The sequence below is a fragment of the Mizuhopecten yessoensis genome, unplaced genomic scaffold (genome assembly GCF_002113885.1).
Source record: "Mizuhopecten yessoensis strain PY_sf001 unplaced genomic scaffold, ASM211388v2 scaffold5369, whole genome shotgun sequence".
Taxonomy (NCBI): Eukaryota; Metazoa; Mollusca; class Bivalvia; order Pectinida; family Pectinidae; genus Mizuhopecten; species Mizuhopecten yessoensis.
The window spans coordinates 91,691-116,640 of record NW_018406015.1 but is presented as its reverse complement, the minus strand read 5'-3'; the positions used below and the strand labels follow the sequence as shown (position 1 = coordinate 116,640).

The 24,950-nt window shown below is 36.8% G+C and overlaps 1 protein-coding gene across 3 annotated transcripts; it reads left to right on the top strand.

The window, feature by feature from the left end:
• The first annotated feature begins 699 nt into the window (after window positions 1–699).
• Window positions 700–20,822, top strand: LOC110450619 (myosin heavy chain, striated muscle-like). 3 transcript variants are annotated; one of them, XM_021498237.1, is made up of 33 exons: window positions 700–898; window positions 2,126–2,282; window positions 2,522–2,549; window positions 3,109–3,220; window positions 4,784–4,879; window positions 6,141–6,204; window positions 6,450–6,548; window positions 6,705–6,808; window positions 6,973–7,111; window positions 7,342–7,460; window positions 7,620–7,940; window positions 8,208–8,511; window positions 8,733–8,803; window positions 9,114–9,201; window positions 10,145–10,262; window positions 10,437–10,694; window positions 10,872–11,547; window positions 11,730–11,875; window positions 12,013–12,103; window positions 13,035–13,091; window positions 13,516–13,602; window positions 13,806–13,972; window positions 14,234–14,312; window positions 15,263–15,508; window positions 15,629–15,825; window positions 16,068–16,200; window positions 16,338–16,554; window positions 16,722–16,962; window positions 17,099–17,291; window positions 17,470–18,171; window positions 18,321–18,488; window positions 19,033–19,078; window positions 20,067–20,822. In XM_021498237.1, the coding sequence occupies exons 1-32, from the start codon at window positions 710–712 to the stop codon at window positions 19,033–19,035; spliced, it is 5,670 nt and encodes a 1,889-aa protein (XP_021353912.1). In that variant the 5' UTR covers window positions 700–709; the 3' UTR covers window positions 19,036–19,078; window positions 20,067–20,822. The 3 variants fall into 3 exon arrangements, with proteins under 3 accessions (XP_021353912.1, XP_021353913.1, XP_021353911.1); XM_021498238.1 differs by having other exon boundaries at window positions 19,033–19,082; XM_021498236.1 differs by lacking the exon at window positions 19,033–19,078.
• The last annotated feature ends 4,128 nt before the right edge of the window (window positions 20,823–24,950 follow it).

Genomic DNA, 24,950 nt, shown 5'->3' with positions numbered 1-24,950 from the left:
CGGCTCCATTTGACGGCAAGAAAAACTGCTGGGTACCCGATGAGAAGGCAGGATTCGCAGCCGCAGAAATCCAATCCACAAAGGGTGACGACATTACAGTGAAGATCACTGCCGACAGCTCTGTATGTATTACCTTTAAATATACCAATTAATACCAATAAAAATATACAATTATATATCAATTTACAGCATTGTACCAATATACAAAAATTACTTTATGCATCAATATATATAAATAGCCATTATACATAACATGCAATATGCTGTGCACTGATTTACAACAAAATATTAATATGGAGATATTGTCATTATAGTAGTGTATAAAGGGTACAGCTGCAACACTATGAATCATTAGGACTAGTATAGGAAAAAATATTATACCACTATGTTTTGCATATAAATCTGCAATTATTCACATAGAACTATATATATATTAACAATACTATTATGAATACAAAAATCATTTTTTTCCAATATTTAAACATCACCATAGTTACAAAAACTAACTTTATCCTCCAAGTATCAGTAAGTCTAAGAAATATCTTCACAAATAAATATGACAGGTGAAATGGGTAATTCCCGAAGATACATTTTCTCGAAAACCCCCCACGTCATGTGTTGATGGCGAGTATCCTTCATTTGCTTTATTAATTCGCTTAAAATGTCATCAGTTGTGATATATTTTAGTAGGTGATGAAATGGATTCTGTATGAGACTAGAACATTTATTAAAAGTTGTAATTGTTTGTCAACAGACCAGGACCGTGAAGAAGGATGACATTCAGCAAATGAACCCACCTAAGTTCGAGAAACTCGAGGATATGGCCAACATGACCTACCTCAACGAAGCCTCCGTATTGCACAACTTGAGATCCAGATACACCAGTGGTATGATCTACGTGAGTACTCTCAACTATTTCACACACTTACTAACCATATAGCAAATATCCAAGTAACGCACACATCCCAGAAAGGTACAAGTCAGACCAATAAACGAATATGATCAGATCTTATAAAGACTGGTAATCAGTGATGCAATTAGTTTATTAAGCAACCCACGCATAATTCCTGTAGTGTCCCATGTATTATACCTGTTCTCATTACCCCGTGGGGAACCCCACATCCCGTACACTGCTAACCAAATATTGGTATCCCGTGGAGTCTAAAAGTAAATACAGGCACTGTAACATGACTCGCTGACGTCAGCGATGCCTTAGTGGTATGTACATATACTTCCCATCTCTATCTTATACCCATCTTGTATATAGACAACCGATAGGTTCCAGTCGAAATGTTTTCCGTCACCTAGCATGCCGTGTCAGCCCCTGCGAACAGCCATGGCCTGCTTTCTGATAACCAGTCGTTTACTTATCTTGGGATACTTTCTGGAATTCTCGTCGATGCTTTTAATCTTTATAAAACTAAAGTAAAGAATTATTTATTTTTCTGCTATAATTTCAAAATCACTCTAGTCACTTTGTACTTTGACCATACCATCACTGGAACTTCAATTAATGAATAAATATTAATAATAAAAAAAGCCCAAATAGCCCTGTCCTGTTTGATTATAATGTTTATGTACTAATACTCAATCAGTCATACTCACTGAATCCTGTCCACTTATCTGATGTAATGGGATTAGTACTGGTTATTGTGGGTGGCTCGAATTACTTGAGAAATCTGCCTGAAGTCATCGCTCTTGGCCCTACTGTACACAATTACACCTTATCACTCATTAGTGTTACTTAATAGTTCATGTACTAATAAACTATCTTATCTTTGATACACGGTTTAACATGTTTACTTTGTAAAATAAAAATAACTCGTCCGAATGTACGCTATATTATCTGGCTACGTAATGTGAACAAGTCTCGTTGCTATTGTTTCTATGTAGTTAAAAATGAAGCTGATTTGTTTACAGTTTGTAGTCATTTCTGTGGAAGAATGTGTAATTAACATTTACTAAAGTTAGATTTAATGTATTTACAAAAATCATAAAACAAGTTTATCATCTTACATGAATCACTCTGGTGACTAAAATATTGCCACTAATATATTTCTTTGATAATGTTGATGAGATGTGAATTGTGTGGATATCCATTGAGATGTTGCGTTCCATTATACAGACATACTCTGGACTTTTCTGTATCGCGGTCAACCCCTACAGACGTCTGCCCATCTACACCGACAGCGTCATCTCTAAGTACAGAGGAAAGAGGAAGACTGAGATCCCTCCCCATTTGTTCTCTGTGGCTGACAATGCCTACCAGAACATGGTAACAGGTACGCATCGTACAACCAGACATGTACAACATAGTAGTTATGTTTTGCTCATACAATGTGTTTTACGTAAAAGAAAGGAATCCTTTAAACTGATGACAAGAAATGCACCATTATAGCTCAGTAAAAATGTACGATAGTTAAAAATTAAATATACATATGTAACATATTATCTATTTAAAGACCACTCCTTTATAGTTTGATAACAGGGGTATATATATATATTGCTTCGTTATTTACAGATCGTGAAAACCAGTCCTGTTTGATCACGTGAGTTTTTTAGCTTTATTAATGTAATAAGCGTTAAGGAATCAACATTTATAAATTAACACCAAACACTTTCGAGAAATGTTTATAAATAAGAATGAAAACCTTTTTTGGAGGGGTGGGGTTAAAAGTTAAAATGACATGTTTTTAAAGATTCTTTTTGATAGATATAGAAATACTGCTTGATACAACAAGACACGTTCACATCAGACATAGCTTGTCTCATAAATCACTATACACTATTGTATATAGAGTGATGCTTAGTAGGCACTGAGGGTTGCCTCTTTTTTCTTGCGTGAACGTCTTTTATTGTATATTTGCAATGTAAAACTTGCATAAAGTAAGTTTTAAGGCACTAATGCCGGTACATTCCTGCTGGTTTCTACACAAGACCATTAACAGAAAGTAGTTGCTATATAACTTGATTGAAAAATGTAAATTATTTTCATAAAGTAACGTGAGGAATACGAAGAAACAAGCAGGAATGTATTGCTATGCTTTAAGTAGTCTTTATTATTTACTTAAGGTTATATAAAGCTTGATGTTCTATTTCGTACAATAGTGGCGAGTCTGGTGCTGGTAAGACTGAAAACACCAAAAAAGTAATCATGTACTTGGCTAAAGTAGCATGTGCCCCTAAAAAGAAGACCGACGAGGAGGAAGCTGATAAGAAGGTAGTTTAGGTTATCTTAATTGATTGCGCATGACCGGAGCAATTCCAAACAAACAAGAGAACCAACACCTTTACCTATTTGTTTGCTGCATTCCTTGATGATCCTGAAATATTGAAATTGAAAAGTAAAACTTTGCAAGTATTATCTGCCATTCTTAAGCAAATCAATGGTAATATTTTTTTTAATATTATAGAATATTTCTTGATGTTATATATAAATCATAATGACGACAGTGAAGTTGCTGGTCCCTCTTTACACTTATTATTACCACCTAACCTATATATTTTTTATCTATGGTTAATAAATAGTACTCTCATCCAAACCCTCCTAAACAGACCTTCCTTGTAACGAAGAGAAAACACTTTCAGGGACCCCATTTGGCAGACTTATAGCCCCTTAAATAATGAAACCTCATTATCTGCCATGCTTCGGTTCCGTGCAATAACTACAACAAATATTAACACGATTTTCTTCAAAAATGTTCACAGGGTTAAATGCCTTAAGGTCTCGGCCAAGTTATATGACCCCATTTAGCGGAGTTATGGCCCCTTGAATGACGAAAAACTTAATTATCTGCTGGGTTTTGTTTCTGTGCAATAACTATAACAAATGTGAACCGAATTCCTTCAAACGATTTTGATTAAAATTGGCATATATGGATATAAGGGGACTGCAAATTCAACCGCATCGGTTTTCTTGCCATAGCTACCACTCAGAGGCTTCTGATTGGTGGAAATTTAGATATAGTTAGATTTTGATGAAAATTGGTATATAGGGATATTAGGGGACTGCGAATAAAACCGCATTAGTTTTGTTACCACAGCAACCACACAGGCTTCTGATTGGTTGCAATTTAGAAATTGTTCAATTTCACTCAAATTTAGTATGTACATTGTAGGTGTACTATGCTTTTCTGATGCATCTTTGCGACTATGGGGGCAGTTTGGGGGACATCTGTAATGATCCCCCATTACAATTAGTACTTGTTGCTGTAGATATTGTTAAAATGTACAACCAGATTCCTTATGCACATCCAACTCATGCTAAGTTTGCTAACCGATGTGATTTGTGCATATTTACGGAGAATCAATGAGGTACAGGAGTTTTTTTTTCTTCAAGTTTCAAGCTATACATTATGTCTCAACAGCACGATACTCACAAGTTTAAACCTAACCTCAATAATGTTAACCTACAATATGTCCTGTAAGCAGAGGATACAAATTCCACGAATTTGCTTGTTATGACCATAATATGTAATCACATACTATATATTTAGTTATGATCTATTATAATATATACTGCATCACTGGTACTTATGCTCTATATGATGTTTACATTGTGATAACTATTTTGTGCTTGTAATTTACGTGTTGAGCTTTACTACATATATGTACTTTGATAGTAAATTATCAAAACTATCCATTTGTTTCTGAAAATAATTTATTAGATGTCAATTAATGAACAAATTTAAAACAATATTTGTCATTTTCTTTTCTCCCTCCCTTTACCAAAAAAAACCCCAACTCCCCCATGTCCTCCCAAAACGATTTCCAAACCATATAGGAGGGAAGTCTTGAAGACCAGATTATCAAGGCTAACCCTGTGCTGGAGGCTTATGGTAATGCCAAGACCACCCGTAATAACAATTCATCTCGATTCGTAAGTATTACCATCAGCAGCAGAAGAAGCATCCCTGTGGACCCCGTTGCGGTTGAATGAATACCACCTGTTTGATCTCACAGACTCTTCTCCCTTCAAGATCCTGAACTCTACTGCCATCTAACTCCCGGCCCCTTCCCTCATCCTTTACAACCCAACAGCCGAGGACAAATATATCGTATTTTGGTATATCTGTCTGATATTTAACTCACTTATCTTATGTTAAAATCACCCTGTTTGAAATGGGCTGGCTAGATCACCTTTATACAATGGGGGAAAATATGCTATGAACATATATTAAAAACAAATTCTATTATTGCAACGATCATTTTTGTTTTGAATGATTTGCCTTAACTCTTTTGTGTATTCCACTGGTCATTTTGCCAGCTCATTTAACCCCTGTATGTTTAAGCAATTAAAATTGCTGAAACAAACATTTAGAATCACCGTAGGTTAGTGGACTTAGGTCTCTAACCTTAGTTAAGATTCCTCTGTGTTGATGTTTCACTCATCCTTCCTCCTCTGTTCACGTTCCTTCCAACCAACCTTTGGACTTTACAGTAACCTCGAGGATCAAATCATCGAAGCTAATCCAGTACTGGAGGCTTTTGGTAATACCAAGACTGTAAGAAATAACAACTCCTCTAGATTCGTAAGTACAGTGATATTGACATAAACGCCTGGTTTAGCGATTACTGTTTCAAGAGAACATTCAAATAATTATTTTGGATAGATTTAAATAAATATCTAATTAATTCGAACAAATATTTAACATAATTAATAATATTTATTCTGAAATTAGCATTCAGGTTATTATAGTGTGATCTCAAGTCTGCATGTTCCTCTGCGTCTCATATCAGTGGTTAAAATCGTTCATTTAAAGTAAGATATTATTTTCTATATATCTATATAGCTGTGACCTTCTTTAAGACCACTGGTATGGGACGCACATCCAATCCCAAGTGTTCACATAAATTTTCGAATTACAGAATCGATTGAGCTCAGCTATAAGTGTGTTACTTTACAATACTGAAGAGTAACTCATGTTAATAATATAAATCTATATGTATATTGCATATATATATTTATTATGTATGTAAAATATGATGTAAAATTGGATGGAAGTGAAATCGCAGTATCTATGAATATACAGTATAACAAGTGTATCTGATTGAAGTCATGATATGTGGATGAATTACACTGATATTGTGTCTAAAATGTCATATGAAATATTGAACCTTTTATTGTTTCTCTCCTCTAGGGTAAATTTATCCGTATTCACTTCGGTCCCACGGGCAAAATCGCCGGAGCTGATATCGAGACATGTAAGCAATTTAAGACAGTTTACAAAATGTTATATTTTTTTTGGTAACTAAAGTATGCGATAAGGAATATAAATAATATATTGGTCACAGAAAGATGTATTTCTTTAATACTTACTATACAGTGTAGGTGTATTAACAATGGTTTGCTCATACCAATATATCTCCAGTATAATATATCTCCAGTATTATTTTCTTAAAGAAGGGCTCTGTTGATTAATCTTTTCGTTTAACTTCAATACTTTTAGACTTGCTTGAGAAGTCCAGAGTAACATACCAGCAGTCTGCTGAGAGGAACTACCACATTTTCTACCAATTGTGCTCAAACGCCATTCCCGAGATCAATGGTAGGTATACGAACATTATTTCAATATCGTAATCGAAACTTTGTCATTTTGTTTCTAAAACATGTGACAAGATAAGTCGAATAAAAACAGTCTCGACAGAACATACAACTATTTGATTCACCGCCATCGGTAACTGACATGTAATATGTTTTGCAGAAATAATGCTGCTCACCCCCGACTCCGGTCTCTATTCCTTCATCAACCAGGGTTGTTTGACTGTTGATAGCATCGATGATGTAGAGGAGCTCAAACTTTGTGATGTAAGTATATTGATATGATACGCACCTTAATTTGGAAAACTACCAAAACATTTCCTCGTGAAACTAACCAATGCGTTAAGAACTGAATGGAGATGTCATTTATTAAAGCCATGCAATATATTTGTCATGTACATAATTTTACATATATATTTATTACCTTGCAGGAAGCTTTCGACATTCTCGGCTTCACAAAGGAAGAAAAGCAGTCTATGTTTAAGTGCACAGCATCCATTTTGCACATGGGTGAAATGAAGTTCAAACAGAGGCCCCGTGAGGAACAGGCTGAATCTGATGGAACTGCTGGTAAGTAAACATTTGAATCAGATATATAACTGACTGATATCTCGTTTACATTACATTATTATGGTATACAAATGATTTTTTCTCAATAATTATATTAATAATTCACATGTTATTTCTGAGAGGAAGTAATACTAAAAGATATGTAGAATAGACACACAATTGACATTAAAGTGTATATTTGATACGACTTTGGGATTTGTTTTACAATTTTTTGTGATTTTCTTTGACAGAGGCCGAGAAAGTTGCCTTCCTTTGCGGTATCAACGCCGGCGATCTCTTGAAAGCTTTGTTGAAACCCAAAGTAAAGGTCGGCACTGAAATGGTCACGAAGGGTCAGACTCTGAACCAGGTGAGCTGGGATTTTTAAGTATTACTGAAAAAGTATTGAATAATGCTAATGCGTGGAACCTTGGTAACTATATGGTCATTTATTTGTGAAATAATGCTTATTACTTATTGTTGACTTTTTATGTTAAACATATAACATTTATTAATTTCTCTATTTAAGGTCATCAACTCCGTTGGTGCTTTGGCCAAGTCCCTGTACGATCGTATGTTCAACTGGTTGGTAAAGAGAGTCAACAAAACTCTTGACACCAAGGCCAAGAGGAATTACTACATCGGTGTACTTGATATCGCTGGTTTCGAAATCTTCGACTACAACAGCTTCGAGCAGTTGTGCATCAACTACACCAACGAGAGACTGCAACAGTTCTTCAACCACCACATGTTCATCCTTGAGCAGGAAGAGTACAAGAAGGAAGGAATTGAATGGGAGTTTATTGACTTTGGTATGGATCTGCAGATGTGTATCGAATTGATCGAGAAGGTAAGACTAGCTTATTAACTAATTATAATAATTATTACCAATATATAGCAAGAACAATCCTGAATATAAATTTCAATGCAATATTTCTTTGTAAAATACACAATAAATGCATGATTCCCAATTCAAATTATTATTGTCAATCATATGAAACAAGCTTGACATAGTCTTTAATCAGTGACTTTTATCTTTGGCCATATGCATAAACTTTGTTATCATGTATATCATGTCAGTTAGTTGTGTGTGATTGGTGATCTTATTATTTTTTAGCCTATGGGCATCTTGTCCATCCTTGAGGAAGAGTGCATGTTCCCCAAAGCTGACGACAAATCCTTCCAGGATAAGTTGTACTCGAACCACATGGGCAAGAACCCCATGTTCACCAAGCCCGGCAAGCCTACTAGGCCAAACCAGGGCATGGCTCACTTTGAGCTCCACCATTATGCCGGAAACGTGCCATACAGCATCACTGGATGGTTGGACAAAAACAAGGATCCCATCAACGAAAACGTTGTCGCCCTCTTGTGTGCATCCAAGGAGCCTCTTGTGGCCGAGCTCTTTAAGGCTCCTGAAGGTAAGCAATGCTTGTCACTTCGTTTTGTAATGTGTTTGTATTTATCAATACTGAATCCAAGTATCATTATTGGACATAATGAGCCTTTCCCAGCGGATAATTGGAAAACAAAACCCAGAACAACCTCAATTTGGTCATTTTACTGATTAGATTATACATTTATAAAAACAGTAGTTGAAATATAATTATCTTTAATGAGACACAACCTTTAACCTTTGCAGAACCTGCTGGCGGTGGTAAGAAGAAGAGGGGCAAGTCTGCTGCTTTCCAGACTATCTCTGCTGTCCACAGGGTACGCTCTACGCCTTCTTTTACTCACATGTTTTTTGTTTTATTTTATTTTATTTTTTAAGCAGATGAATACAAAACGTTGAAAGTCTATTTAGTTATTCTAAAAGATATATAACATATTTTCCTTTCTTCGCATCATAGTCACTTTCTTCTCATCGCTGTTCTGCAGCAGTAATCTGATTGCGACCTAAATATGTAATAGAAATGTTTTCGATTTAAGTACATAACAGTATTGCAATTCAGATCTCATCACTGCTTTTGTAGTTCATGTATGTACTCATTGTTGCTATGTCAACTATTTTTGCTTTAAGGAATCACTGAACAAGCTTATGAAAAACTTGTACAGCACCCACCCTCACTTCGTGCGTTGCCTCATTCCCAACGAATTGAAACAGCCAGGTAAATAATGACATCATAAATCCCGTGAATGACGTCATAAGTCTACGCACAGTGTGTTAGTACAGATAACCCCGACATCTGTTCCAGTCCTTCAAAGACCCAAACCCATATCCTACCAACACCTAATATACCATTGATGAACATATTAGCAACTAATTTATGTCTGTTTTGTTTGATAGAACTTCTTTTATCCTTTGTCATCCTTGAATGGAATTTCCAAAGTTTATTTTTCTTCAAATATTTTTTTTTATCAAATTATATTTTCTTTAAAAAAACTTGATAGAATTCGAACCAACTCCTACTCACCTTTTAAAGCTGACATGACAAAGAATATGAGAAGTTCTTTAAACCCACTATCACACCTTCCCTATGTGTTTGATGATCCTTGCATCCTTTTTCCTTAGGAAAGTCTAAACAAATTGATGTGCAATCTGCGTAGAACCAATCCTCACTTTGTACGCTGTATTATCCCAAACTTAGAAAAGGAACCAGGTGAGCTTGTATCTGGTGTTCTTTGACGGTAGGTAATGAACACGGAAGGAAAGAAGATCCTGGATATTTCAAACTTTGATTTATGTTACAAACACACCTTCTCCACTCTCACCAATTCTGTGTTTTGCTAACCAGTTTTTCATTTGTGTTTTTTTCCAGCTTTTCAAAGTATGTCATATCTGAACTTTTTATAACAGATCTTTGAACCATTTAACATGAATCATAGTTTGAAAAAGTGTATTTTTGTTCTAATTGACAGATGTGTATATTTATTGCAGATCAAATGTAAGCGATAAAATTGTTGAATGAATAAGTATTTACAAAATTTAAAATCTGGTAATGTTTCGAATGTTTACGGAAATATACGTGATATATATTACATCGTGAGACCATCATGTAGCTATGATGAAGAAAAGGGCGTTTGTATTGACAATATGTTTCCCTCCCATAGGTCTTATTGATGCTGAGCTCGTACTTCACCAGCTCCAATGTAATGGTGTACTTGAAGGAATCCGTATCTGTAGGAAGGGATTCCCCAGCAGATTGATCTATTCTGAGTTCAAACAGAGGTAAATAGACAATAGCTGAGGATTACTTAACGTCAAAGCTATGAACAAATAACCAATGAAAGAAAAAGGAAACATCAATGAAGTGTAACTTAATCTTTATATAAACTACAATTTGAATGTATTTTCCCCTGTCACAATGCTAACGCAATATTGTGTCACGTTCTTCTATAACAGATACAGTATCCTGGCCCCCAATGCTATCCCTCAAGGATTCGTTGATGGCAAGACCGTGTCAGAAAAGATCCTTACCGGTCTTCAGATGGATCCCGCCGAGTACCGTCTTGGTACCACCAAGGTGTTCTTCAAGGCCGGTGTCCTCGGTAACCTTGAGGAGATGCGTGACGAACGTTTGTCAAAGATCATCTCCATGTTCCAGGCCCACATCCGTGGTTACCTCATCCGTAAGGCTTACAAAAAGCTCCAGGACCAGAGGTACGAAATATTATGATCATTTACATTTTTTTCCTACGCATTTCATTGATTAAATGATAACACGCAGTATTGATAAATCAATTAAATAGAACACCATCTGAAATGTGTTATTGGTAAACTATTTCCAAGTACGATGTTATTGTCATTGTCACTTGACACGATATGTTTTCATTGTAGAATTGGTCTCTCCGTGATCCAGCGTAACATCAGGAAATGGTTGGTTCTCCGTAACTGGCAATGGTGGAAACTCTACGCCAAGGTCAAGCCTCTTCTCAGCATCGCCCGTCAAGAGGACGAGATGAAGGAACAATTGAAACAGATGGACAAAGTGAAGGAAGATCTTGCCAAGAGCGATCGCATCAAGAAGGAACTTGAGGAGCAAAATGTTACCCTTTTGGAACAGAAGAACGACCTCTTCCTTCAGCTTCAGACCATTGAGGACTCAATGGGCGATAAGGAGGACCAGGTTGAGAAACTTATCATGCAGAAAGCTGACTTCGAGTCTCGGCTCAAGGAACTCGAAGAACGACTCTTGGACGAAGAAGATGCATCTGCTGATCTTGAGGGCATCAAGAAGAAGATGGAACAGGACAATCAAAATCTTAAAAAGGATATTGGAGATCTTGAGAACACCCTCCAGAAGGCCGAGCAGGACAAAGCCCACAAGGACAATCAAATATCCACCCTACAGGGAGAGATGGCCCAGCAAGATGAACAGATCGGCAAACTCAACAAGGAAAGGAAAGCTCTTGAAGAGGCCAACAAGAAGACGGGCAATGCTCTCCAGGCTGAGGAGGACAAGTGCAATCACCTAAACAAATTGAAGGCCAAGCTTGAACAGACTCTTGATGAGGTGAATATACCAAATTTATGTAAAATCAATAATACTATAAATTGTAAACTGATTTTGAAGTTCAAGATAAATAGATTGATTTGGTTTGAAATGACATAAGGTGATACATGGTGTTTGCCAGCCTTAATTTTGTAAATTATGCTTTGAACTGAATCATAACGTGATATCCGATCGGTTTACAGCTCGAGGATAACCTTGAGCGCGAGAAAAAGGTTCGTGGTGATGTTGAGAAGGCCAAGCGTAAGGTTGAGCAGGACCTGAAGTCCACCCAGGAGACCGTTGATGATCTTGAACGTGTCAAGAGGGAGCTTGAGGAGAACGTAAGGAGGTAAGCAGTCGATGCCTTAATATACTTACTAAGCATTCGTTAGCTTAATAGAGATCAATCAGTTAAACGACTATTTTCTACTACATAATGTTTAATTTAATGAATCGCTGACCACGTATTCCTGTATTTGTTAATAGGAAGGAAGCTGAGATCAGCACCTTAAGCTCCAAGCTCGAGGACGAACAGAACCTTGTCGCCCAACTCCAGAGAAAGATCAAGGAACTCCAGGTAAGTTATGTTTCATTCCATTTGCTCGAGACACGCAAGAAAACGTATTTTACTTACTCGGTTGATTGATAGCATCTTATTTACGAACATCTTTTGTCTGTCTGACTTGAATTTAATTAAGCCTGTAAATTAACTACTCGATGCAATTTGTTTCTAATACGTAAAAGGAATGTCGTAAAGGTAGATTATAGGTACTTCTATATGTATAATGCCTAAACTATACACATGTTTAGCCGGGTTTTTTGTTTTTTGTTTTTTTTTGCTTTCAATTTTGTAAATGTCATATTTAACGAAATATGTTTGCATCAGGTTTAGCGCCTTATTCACATGATACCGTAAAGCTGTATTGTGCTATGCTCTAACCTACGTAATAAAATGCATGCATATGGAATTCGCTTTCATTGTATGTATTAGTCAACTGAATGCCCTCTAGTTTTTCTAAGGCATCTAGTTTATCTATCTATTCATACTGTTTCTAGTATGTTCCACAGAACACCAGACCCAAGTAACTCAATCCAGCACGGCAGTCTGATAAAGTGTCTGTAAAACCAATGTTAACCAAAATTTAAACAGTTTCAACTTCTGTGGTAGAAGTCTGTGAGAGCAACGCGTTATCTGTCTGTGTGCAATGCGTCATATGTTCAGACGTGCTTCACTCTGTCTGACTCATAGCGGAAGTATGCACTCACTAAGGTGCTCTTTACATACAGACCAATCAGAGATTTAAGAGGCGATGATCTGCAAGTTCCCGTCATAGCTATCTCAACTCTTCCGCGTTCAAGTAGTGTTCGTTTTCCTCTGTTGTTGTTCCCCCATGTTATCCTTCCTGTTGTCCTGAAGTTCTGTAGTCACCTAGGTGTAAATAAAGGAACCTGTTTTCGTATTGAAATACTTGGACATTCTTACAATCATGGCTGTTGCAATATTTCAGGCCGGAATCGAGGAGTTAGAGGAAGAACTTGAAGCCGAAAGGAACGCCAGGGCTAAGGTGAGACACTTGTTTGTAGAATTTTTTATTTACTATAGTTGACATAATGGTTTAGAACGAAACATTTTGTAAAATAGGTCTTATGTACTTGGCATAACTTGGTATCTATAAATAGAATATGTTGTAGATAAGTTGGCAGCAGCTGTTTGCAACGATACGGTGTTTAGGGATCTTATGTTACTTTGATAGGATATTCTTATCTTTATCTCCTGCCTAGATGCTAAAAGGGTAATTCTACGTAGAAACACTAGACTGAATTTGCCATACCGCAGCCATTCATTAACCAATATAATGTTTCAGAGAATCTTTTGACTACTACCAAATAATAGTACTTGTATGATTGAAATGGCTATATGAAACACTCATATAAATACATATCAATACATGATGAATATGTTTTAAACACCCTGTTGTGAATTAACAGGTTGAGAAGCAGCGCGCTGAACTTAACCGTGAGTTGGAAGAGCTCGGCGAGCGTCTTGATGAGGCTGGCGGTGCCACATCTGCCCAGGTAAGAATCCATTTTTATTATATAAAAACAACATTTGAATAAAATAAATAGTTTATTGTATAAAAAACAATATTCTAAGAATGGGATAATGTGAATAAATCAATTACAAATAGACTATTTAATTATGTTTAACCAACTGTTTATCTGTTTTCGTCTTCTCTGGTTGTCATAATATTTTTTTTTTTAAATTAACCCATCAACAGATTGACCTCAACAAAAAGAGGGAGGCTGAACTTCTTAAGATCCGTCGTGATCTTGAGGAAGCTTCTCTCCAGCATGAGGCTCAAATCTCTGCCCTCCGCAAGAAGCACCAGGATGCCACCAACGAGATGGCCGACCAGGTTGATCAACTCCAGAAGGTCAAGTCCAAGTAAGTCATCTGAATTAATTGTGAATCATTTTTTCAAAAATGTATTTTATCAGTAAAAAAATTCAATAACACAAAGAATCAAAATTCATAATATTATAAAGATTGAAATTGATGTCGACACATATCGTATTTTAAATATTTTGTGACGGTTTATAGGTATACCTGATAAAAACCTCTGTATAAGAATTAAAACTTACTGTAATGCATTTAATAACAAGTGTTCAGATATTTAAAATAAATTTAATCATAAACAAATTCCAGGCTCGAGAAGGACAAGAAAGATATTAAGCGTGAAATGGATGACCTCGAGAGTCAGTTGACTCACAACATGAAGAACAAGGTACCATGCCTGGTTATGACCCAGCATTTCACGAGGACACAAAATGTGCTCGACTCCTTCCAACCTTCCAAATTTTAGGATGAAATGCATGAGTGAAGAAAGAAAACAAACACTATCCTTTTAATTACTTGCATGTAATGTTTTAATCACAATAACCAGATCTGAAAAGGACAAACGAGACGTGATGGTAGAATGCGAGGACTTGCTTATGTGTTTGGAACAGGCCGAAAGGGCTAGGGTGAAACAGTGAGATATTTTAACATAAACAGGATTTGCTATTTAACAGGAAGTTAACAATCTGAAGTAAAGAAGAACATACTCATAACGAGTGAATGCTAATAAAATAACAGATTCACCATTTGAAATTAAAAACGTAATATATTTACCATTATCTGCTTAAATTCTAATGCACATTTAACTCATTATATTTTCTTTATTTGTTTTATATATTTGTATCAATAATACGCTTGGTTCTAAAAACAGATAACATTTGTATATTATATCAAAAACATAACTTTTTTATCAATATAACAAAGGCATGATAATTCACATCAATATTTTACTAACAGATCCATATTTCAAATACTAATGCTTTTCACTGTAAAGGATTGTTTGCTATCCAATCGGAAAACATTTGTTACTGATGCTATTGAATAAAACCAATTATATGACCACGATGTTTAAGTGATAATAACTTGTTATACAGTATAGCTCGGCATTATATTAAAGTACCTTTTCATTTATTAATGTCAAATAATCCAAGATTAACGAAGCATTCCATACATGAGGTAACATCTTAATCATTTGTTACCAAACCTTAATTAACCATCCATACGTTGTACGGCTGTAATAACTCAACAGTTCATTTTTACTGCGCTGTCAAATATCTAGTTAAATAACATATATATATATTGCACCTTCTCACTATCCACCATTGACTTGTATTACAGGGATGCTCCGAGAAGGTCATGAAGCAGTTTGAAGCCCAGGTTGCCGATTTCAACGCCAGACTCGAGGACAGCCAGAGGTCCATCAACGAGCTCCAGAGCCAGAAGAGTCGTCTCCAGGCTGAGAACTCCGATCTCAGCAGACAGCTCGAGGACGCTGAACACCGTGTCAGTGTACTTTCTAAGGAAAAGTCTCAGCTCGGCTCTCAGCTTGAGGATGCCCGTCGCAGTCTTGAGGACGAAACCAGGGTATGTACTGCGTGTTTCTCTCATACACCACCTATGAAGATAAACCAATAATAATTACAAATTTCTGACAAGTATGTGTTCTGTTATTTGTTATCCAAACCAATGTGCTTTTTCGTTTAGGCCCGATCCAAGCTCCAGAACGAACTCCGCAACATGCACGCCGATATGGATGCTGTCCGTGAACAGCTTGAGGAAGAACAGGAGTCCAAATCTGATGTCCAGCGCCAGCTTTCAAAGGCCAACAACGAAATCCAGCAATGGAGGTCCAAATTTGAGAGCGAGGGTGCTAACCGCACTGAGGAGCTCGAGGACCAGAAGTAAGTTTTACACAATAAATAAGTGTACTCATAACAAAGGTTTTACTTATTTGAGTTATCAAAATATCAAGTTGTGATTAACAAATCTAATAACCAATGATGAACTTGCGTGTAAGTTTAATTATAATTATAAATATAACCTAGATTTGCAATCAAATTAAGCATTGATTTAGTAAATGGCTCAAGTGTCAGAAAATATTGTATAGTGCAAAACTTAACAATTTTGTAACTATTCATTACAGGCGCAAGCTTCTGTCTAAGCTCACTGAGGCTGAACAGAATATGGAGGCTGCCAACGCCAAATGCAGAGCCTTGGACAAGGCCAAGTCTCGTATGCAACAGGAATTGGAAGATCGCTCCATTGAAGTCGACAGGGTCAGTGTTCTATTCAATAGAATACATAATAATAGTCTTCAAATTTATTTTCGATTACTTGTTATATTGTGTACTAAGTAACCCCCTCACTACAATATTGAAATAATTCTATACTAGACTATGTCTTATTTTTAAAGGCCAATGCCAACGCCAACCAGATGGAAAAGAAACAGCGCGCCTTCGATAAGACTGCCGCTGAATGGCAGGCCAAGGTCAACAGCCTGCAGTCCGAGCTCGAAAACGCCCAGAAGGAATCTCGCGGCTACTCAGCCGAGTTGTACAGGATCAAGGCTAGCATTGAGGAATACCAGGACAGCATTGGCTCACTCAGGAGGGAGAACAAGAACTTGGCTGGTGAGGATAAAACAGCATAACCCTATTCTGTAATGTAGTTAACGTTTGTACCAATACGTAGAATACATTTGAAATATCGGTTAATAGTTGTATTCAAACTGCAATTTACTATAACATGTTGTAACATGGAATCATTTCTAGATTTTAATATGCATATTGTTTTGTAGATGAAATCCACGACCTTACCGATCAGCTCTCTGAGGGAGGCCGATCCACACACGAGCTTGACAAAGCCCGTAGGAGGCTCGAGATGGAAAAAGAGGAACTCCAGGCCGCTCTTGAAGAGGCTGAGGGTGCTCTTGAACAGGAGGAAGCCAAGGTCATGCGTTCACAGCTTGAAATCGCCACCGTCCGTAATGAGATCGACAAACGCATCCAGGAGAAGGAAGAGGAATTCGACAACACCCGGTAAACGAAATAACATTGTACATGATGTTTTGATATCAATTTTTATCGTCTTAAATATGATAAAATAAAAGAGTAATATGAAGATTCATTGACAAATTATTAGAACTAGTTCTTATTCAAGATATTTGCTTTGCAGTCGCAACCACCAACGTGCCCTTGAATCCATGCAAACCAGTTTGGAGGCTGAGGCCAAGGGTAAATCTGATGCCATGAGGATCAAGAAGAAGCTTGAACAGGACATCAATGAGCTCGAGGTTGCTCTCGATGCTTCCAACAGGGGCAAGGCCGAGATGGAGAAGACTGTCAAGAGATACCAGCAACAGATCAGGGTAAATATGTCATTCTGGTATAACATCAAATGTCCCGCTTCATAAATAATGTGGTGAAGTTATATTTTTCAATAGTATTTTTTAATTAATAATTCTTCGATGCAAAATCATTTCAGAAATTTAAATTGAGGATTATTGAATGACAATATTTCCTTATAAAAACATTTTACATTTATAGGAGATGCAGACATCCATTGAGGAAGAACAGAGACAGCGTGATGAGGCTCGTGAGTCATACACCATGGCTGAGAGAAGATGCACTCTTATGTCTGGTGAGGTCGAGGAGCTTAGATCTGCCTTGGAACAGGCCGAAAGGGCCCGCAAGGGTTCTGACAATGAGCTTGCTGATGCCAACGACCGTGTCAATGAACTCACATCTCAAGTTTCATCTGTCCAGGGCCAGAAGAGAAAACTTGAGGGTGATATCAATGCCATGCAGACCGACCTCGATGAGATGCACGGCGAGTTGAAGGGTGCTGATGAGAGATGCAAGAAGGCTATGGCTGATGCCGCTCGTCTTGCTGATGAGCTCCGTGGCGAACAAGATCACAGCAGTCAGGTGGAAAAAGGACGCAAGAACTTGGAGAGCCAGGTCAAAGAATTCCAGATTCGTTTGGATGAAGCTGAGGCTTCCTCACTCAAGGGAGGTAAGAAGATGATCCAGAAACTGGAATCCAGAGTACATGAGCTTGAGGCTGAACTTGACAACGAACAACGCCGCCACGCTGAGACCCAGAAGAACATGCGCAAGGCCGACCGCCGTCTCAAAGAATTGGCCTTCCAGGCTGATGAGGACAGGAAGAACCAGGAACGTCTCCAGGAGCTCATTGACAAACTCAACGCTAAGATCAAGACATTCAAGCGCCAGGCCGAGGAAGCAGTAAGTATTTTATTTCCTTTTTAAAATATGTTTCCCTGTTTCGATTGCCAGGTTTCATTCAGACGAATGCGATGTGTATCTTATAATATAAAATCAAGAGTTTAAAGAACTTTGTGAAACGTTACATTTTTCTCTTTTGTCTTTTACAGGAAGAAATCGCTGCCATCAATTTGGCCAAATACCGCAAAACCCAGCATGAGCTTGAGGAGGCTGAAGAACGCGCTGACACCGCCGACTCCACCGTCCAGAAGTTCCGCGCTAAGAGCCGTAGCTCCGTATCTGTCCAGCGATCCAGCGTATCTGTTAGCACTTCTAACGTAAGTATTTGGTTAAATTAAGTAAATATTGATATCAGATTTTATACATATAAGGAGTGTCTGTAAAAAATCTTCTATGTTATTTTATCTAATGAAACTTTTACAAACTATTTTTTGCAAGATAATCGAACAAATCGATATATTAAAAAATAAGTATGTTTTGATGAAGAACGCCCATTTTTTATCAGACCGGGATTACCGAGTCCAATTGTTGGTCGAGGAATTAGTACTCAGAGAGAATTGTCATCTGCAAAATAGTTACATTACCACAATACAAATAGGAGGTAAACCAGACGTGTGACAGTTATCAGTTAGGAATAGCTAGAGAGGTTGTGGTTCCGGTTCCCTTGCAGTAGACGATTTGGAGATATTTAGTTTGTAGATCTCCTTAGTGTACGACTCACTACAACTACTTGCTCACGTTTAAGTCCTAGTTACTTATAATGGCAAAAGTTATTACAAGCGCTCGAGTGAACGTTCAGCTCTCCATTGCTTTTGTGCTGTTGATGTCTGTTGGCTATATTTTATTGCTGTTGATTTTCAGTAAAGATCTAACGAAGTTTACAACAGATATAAGTAATACACAATCAGTAAGTAAGTCGGCATGGGTCGAGTGAAGATCCCTCTATCTGTATTTGGTTTTTTCTCATGATCCTTTTGTATTTTTCGTGTTCATTACCTTCTCCCTGAGATAGAAAAAAATAATAAAAATAATTTAAGTTTTATCCTTTTTAAAATGATGAATATGACAAAAACAAAATATTTCCTCAAAAAGGAAAAAGAGAACCCAAAACCACTGCATGTACAGCAGACAACTTTTGTTTGATATTATAAATAATCATCATAACCAAATATTCATTTCCAGAAAGAAAAACACCATTCTAAAATGACCCTATCCTACTGCCATCCTCACTTAACACACATCATCACATATCTAATCTACTGCCATCCTCACTTAACACACATCATCACATATCTAATCTACTGCCATCCTCACTTAACACACATCATCACATATCTAATCTACTGTCATCCGCCGTGTTAATGTTTGTCAGTGATTTCTGACTTCTTTTGGTTTTACTTGTATCATTGCATGGTTATCAGAATTACCTTACTTCATGTCCGAAGTTTCTTGCTTGAAAATGATAACTTAAAAGTATTAAAAACTAGACCAAAAGTAAGATACGTTTCAATACTTTTTCTTGATTTATTTCATGGGAGGAATGATAACATACCCTTCAAATGACAAACAGCTCCAGTGAAATTGGAAAAGCCCAATTACATTAAGTTCATTAATGTTCATATTCAAATTTAAATATGTGATATTTGAAATAAGATTTGTAGAGATTACCATAATCTTTTCTCTCAAATTCTCCAGGCTGAAAAAAATTCATCTGAAACATTTTTCTATATTTCATTAATATGAATGTAATGTTTAAAGTTCATTCGATTAATTTAATTCATATTTCATTTCTTAATTTCTCAACGTTTTATCTGTAGTACATTATTAATGAATATTAATTTTCCACTCTATGGTGTATTTTCTGTATACTAATGGCTGTTTTCTGTCTCTTGTAGTCCCCTTGTTCGTAGTTACCTTTCCCCTAGAACAAGAGGATCCTCGGTAATGAATTCATACCATTCTGTAACACCGTCCAATGAGGGGGATGATGACAGATATTGACCAATCAAATGACTCCATGTGGATTGTGTTCAGAAGATGCCAGTTTTGCTTTGAATCCACATAGTAAAAGACAATGTTAAAATCACAAAACGTACAAACTGACCAAAGATACGGATGCTGCTGTTGCGTTTATCCAGTGTGTATTCAGTGAGCTAAGTGTGGATGAGCATATCTACATTCTTCCACATAAAAAACATTTGTCATACAAGTATATTACAGAAAAAGGTCCCAATCAGCTAATCCGTCCACGACTAGAAGGATGCCTTAGTCTTGCAGGTGAAAAATTCCCTGGATGAATTTTTCGTTTGCTTGTGACTTGTGTCCCGATGTGTTTATATTTATTATTTATGAAATATTCAATAATATTTCTTCTCAGAGAGTTTGATTGTAGTGTTACTTGTTAATAATATTATTATCATAAACTATTTATCAGCTTTAAATTATTTATATGATATTATTATAAAATCAAATCATCTGGAGATAACCCCTTGTAGAGGGATGCTTAGATACTTTACTCAGATGATCCCTCATTGGACGAAAAAATGCATATCGGAAACAACAAATATGTTTTATGTGTTTCTGTGTTGCGGTTTAATATGATGATGATGATGATGATGATGAACCTTAATAAAGCTCTTCTATGATGTAAATCTTTCTCTTGGTTTTCAATGCGTGCATGGATTATTGTCTTGTGTGCAAACAGCTGGACGAAATACAGTGTTTAACTATCTACAATGAAACCTGTATCTTTCTAGCCATGTAAACAGTCTATCGAATACCAATATCAAAGCCAGGGATTCACTGTAGATAGTAGCTGACATAACATTTGACGAAATAACATGAATCACATTTTTAATCAGAAGATGAATGTTGGAAATTTCATTTGTTGTTTAGTTTACATTATCAAGTATAACTAGAACTATCCATTCTTAAATTTCGTTCTATATTGAAATGCTTAAATGAAAGTGAATCATATATTTCATAATCTGATTGAAAATGCTGAATAAGCTCATTGACATTAGGTATGTGGCCGGGATATACCTACGGGTATGTTGATGAAATGACATACATCTTGACAAACAATAAAGAGAAAATCATCTACTGACAAGTACATCTCAACGAGAAGGGAGGCAACTAGCACATCACATTTCAGCAAGTCTGTGCATACCACTTTTCAAAGACGACCATATTATAATCGTAAAACCCTATATAGATGGATTTCAAAAACTACAGGGAACATTACAGTGCTGTAACAAAAGGTACTGGCATATCACAAATGTCATGGTACATATCAGTGCTGATACTTCACGACCTGTATAGCACATTACCGTGCTCGTATTTCACAAACTTTACAGCACATTACAGTCCTCGTATTTCACAAACTTTATAGCACATTACAGTGCTCGTATTTCACAAACTTTACAGCACATTACAGTGCTCATATTTCACAAACTTTACAGCACATTACAGTGCTCGTATTTCACAAACTTTATAGCACATTACAGTGCTTGTATTTCACAAACTTTATAGCACATTACAGTGCTGGTATCTCACAAACTTTATAGCACATTACAGTGCTCATATTTCACAAACTTAACAGCACATTAAAGTGCTCGTATTTCACAAACTTTATAGCACATTACAGTGCTGGTATCTCACGAACTTTATAGTACATTACAGTGCTCATATTTCACAAACTTAACAGCACATTAAAGTGCTCGTATTTCACAAACTTTATAGCACATTACAGTGCTGGTATCTCACAAACTTTGTAGTATATTACCGTGCTTGTATTTCACAAACTTTACAGTACATTACAGTGCTGGTATTTCACAAACTTTACAGTACATTACAGTGCTGGTATCTCACAAACTTTCATTTGAACAAAAGGTAGCCCTTCATTTCAGCATGTCACTGGCCAAATATTATCACCCTAAGCCTCTTGGTTATCCAAAGAAGTTGTTTAAAGGTTTTAAACATATTTGACCACTGTGACCTTAAATATCTGTCAATGTCATTTATTTGAACAAACTTGGTAGCTCTTCATCCCAGCATGTTACTGGCCAAATAGCATCACCCTATGCCTCTTGGTGATTTAGAAGAAGTTGTTTAAAGATTTTAACAGGTTTGACCCCTGTGGCCTTGAAAATGGATGAAGGTCATTTATTTGAACAAACTTGGGAGCCCTTCATCCCAGCATGTTACTGGCCAAATATCATCACCCTAAGCCTCTTGGTTATTCAGAAGAAGTTGTTTAAAGGTTTTTAATATGTTTGACCCCTGTGACCTTGACTATAAGTCAAGGTCATTTATTTGAACAAAATTGTTAGCCCTTCATCTCAGCTAGCTACTGGCCAAATAGCATCACCCTAGGCCTCTTGGTTATTCAGAAGAAGTTGTTTAAAGATTTTAACATATTTGACCTCTGTGACCTTGAAAATGGATGAAGGTCATTTATTTGAACAAACTTGGGAGCCCTTCATCCCAGCATGTTACTGGCCAAATATCATCACCCTAAGCCTCTCGGTTATCCAGAAGAAGTTGTTTACAGGTTTTAAACATATTTGACCCCTGTGACCTTGAATATAAGTCAAGGTCATTCATTTGAACAAACCTGAGAATTTGTTATAGCTATATTTGGACCTAAACAAAGGTGTTCAGAGTAATTTTACATGTTTAAGGAGTATATATGATCATTGGGGATGTCATTTTTACTGAAAGTCGATTTTTACTAAACCCCTAAAACATGTAAAATTACGCTGAACACCTTAGTTTAGGTCCAAATATAGCTGTAACAAATTCTCAGGTCATTGTGCTAATGAGCATAACAAAACATCGACTTTCATATAAACAAAGAACAAGAGGCCCAATGGGCCTACATCGCTCACCTGGTATAAATCTCACACTTGTAACCTTAAAAGTGATCTAAAATAAAGCTACAGGCAAAATATCAGTATTTATGATTAAAATTCATTCAAAAGACCCTGTTCTTTTTTTTTAAACATTTCACCCCTGTGATTGAAATCGAACAAATTTTATAGCCTTTCATCTCAGGATGCAACTTGCAAAGTATCAACATCCTGGGACCCATGGTTATTCAGAAGAGGTCGTTTACAGATTTTAAACAAATTTGACCCCCGTGACCTTGCATATGGGGGAGGTCATTCATTTGAACAAACTTTGTAGTCCTTCATCTCAGCATGATATTGGCCAAATATCATCACCCTTGACATTTTGGTTATTGAGAAGAAGTTGTTTAAAGTTTTCAACATATTTGACCCCTGTGACCTTGAATACGGGTGAAGGTCATTCATTTGAACAAACTTTGTAGCACTTCATCTCAGCATGCTACTGGCCAAATGTCATCACCCTGGGCATTTTGGTTATTCAGAAGAAGTTGTTTCAAGGTTTTTTTAAGACAATTGACCCCTGTGACCTTGAAAATAATTGAAGGTCATTCATTTGAACAAACTTGGAAGCCCTTCACCCAAGCATGCTACTGGCCAAATATCATCACCCTGGGCATTTTGGTTATTCAGAAGAAGTTGTTTCAAGGTTTTTTAAGACAATTGACCCCTGTGACCTTGAAAATAGGTGAAGGTCATTGATTCTAACAAACTTTGTAGCCCTTCATCCCAGTTTGCTTCTGGCCAAATATCGACACCCTAGGCCTTTCGGTTATTAAGAAGAAGTCGTTTAAAGTAAAATATTGACGCCGGACGCCGGAGGGACGGAGGACGGACGGACGACGGACGACGGATGCCGCGCCACGGCATAAGCTCACTTGGCACTTTGTGACAGGTGAACTAAAAAGTATTATCCCTACGAGATCATGATGGCGACCTACCCCTATGACATAAAAGATCGCTGGTTGGCTAATTTTTAAACGGACATGATTATGCCAACCCCGCTTAACAAAAATATCATGCCTTGTTAAACCTCTAACAGTGTTGGATTATATGGCAACCATAAAACTTGTCCCTAGTCTTCCTCAATCATTTTCTAGAAACCACGTTGTAAGTTTGTCTGTCAGTAGTCATGTCGTGGATTTCAAGCTCAGGAAGGTATATTGATTGTAAACCCACGGACATATAAAGACATTAAGCAGCAGGGCTATCAACATTTGTTACTGTTGGTATTCTGCTCTATACTGGACTGTTTACATAGGTTATATTCGTAGTACTTTATATACGAAATTGTCACCCTCCATTAGTGTTAGTATTCTGTCCTATCCTAGACTGTCACCCGTGGTTACTGTTAGTTATCTGTCCTATACTACAATGTCACCTATTGTTAATGTTGGTACTCTGTCCTTTCCAGGACTATCAACCTTGGTTACTGTTAGTACTCTGTCCAATACTGGACTAATCACCCTTGGAGACTGTTTGACCTTGGTCCTACATACAGGATTATCACCCTTCATTAATGTTAGTATTCTGTCCTATCATAGACTGTCACCCGTGGTTACTGTTAATTATCTGTCCTATACTACAATGTCACCTATTGTTAATGTTGGTACTCTGTCCTTTCCGGGACTATCAACCTTGGTTACTGTTAGTTATCTCTCCTATACTACAATATCACCTATTGTTAATGTTAGTACTCGATCCTATAAGGAATTATCAACCTTGGTTATTATTAGTAACCTATAATGGACTCTCACCCTTGGTTTCTGTTTGCACTCTGTCCGGCACAAGACTGTCACCTTTAAAGTAACTGTAAGCACTCTCTCCTATACTAAACAATCTCCCGTGGTGAATGTTAGTACTCTGTCCTAT

Coding starts and splice junctions, on each gene's coding strand:
- LOC110450619 (XM_021498236.1), top strand. CDS start 710: ATGAGACTAGAACATTTATTAAAAGTTGTAATTGTTTGTCAACAGACC. Junction 7,112..7,341: donor TGAATCTGATGGAACTGCTG/GTAAGTAAACAT, acceptor TTTCTTTGACAG/AGGCCGAGAAAGTTGCCTTC. Junction 16,555..16,721: donor GGAGAACAAGAACTTGGCTG/GTGAGGATAAAA, acceptor ATTGTTTTGTAG/ATGAAATCCACGACCTTACC.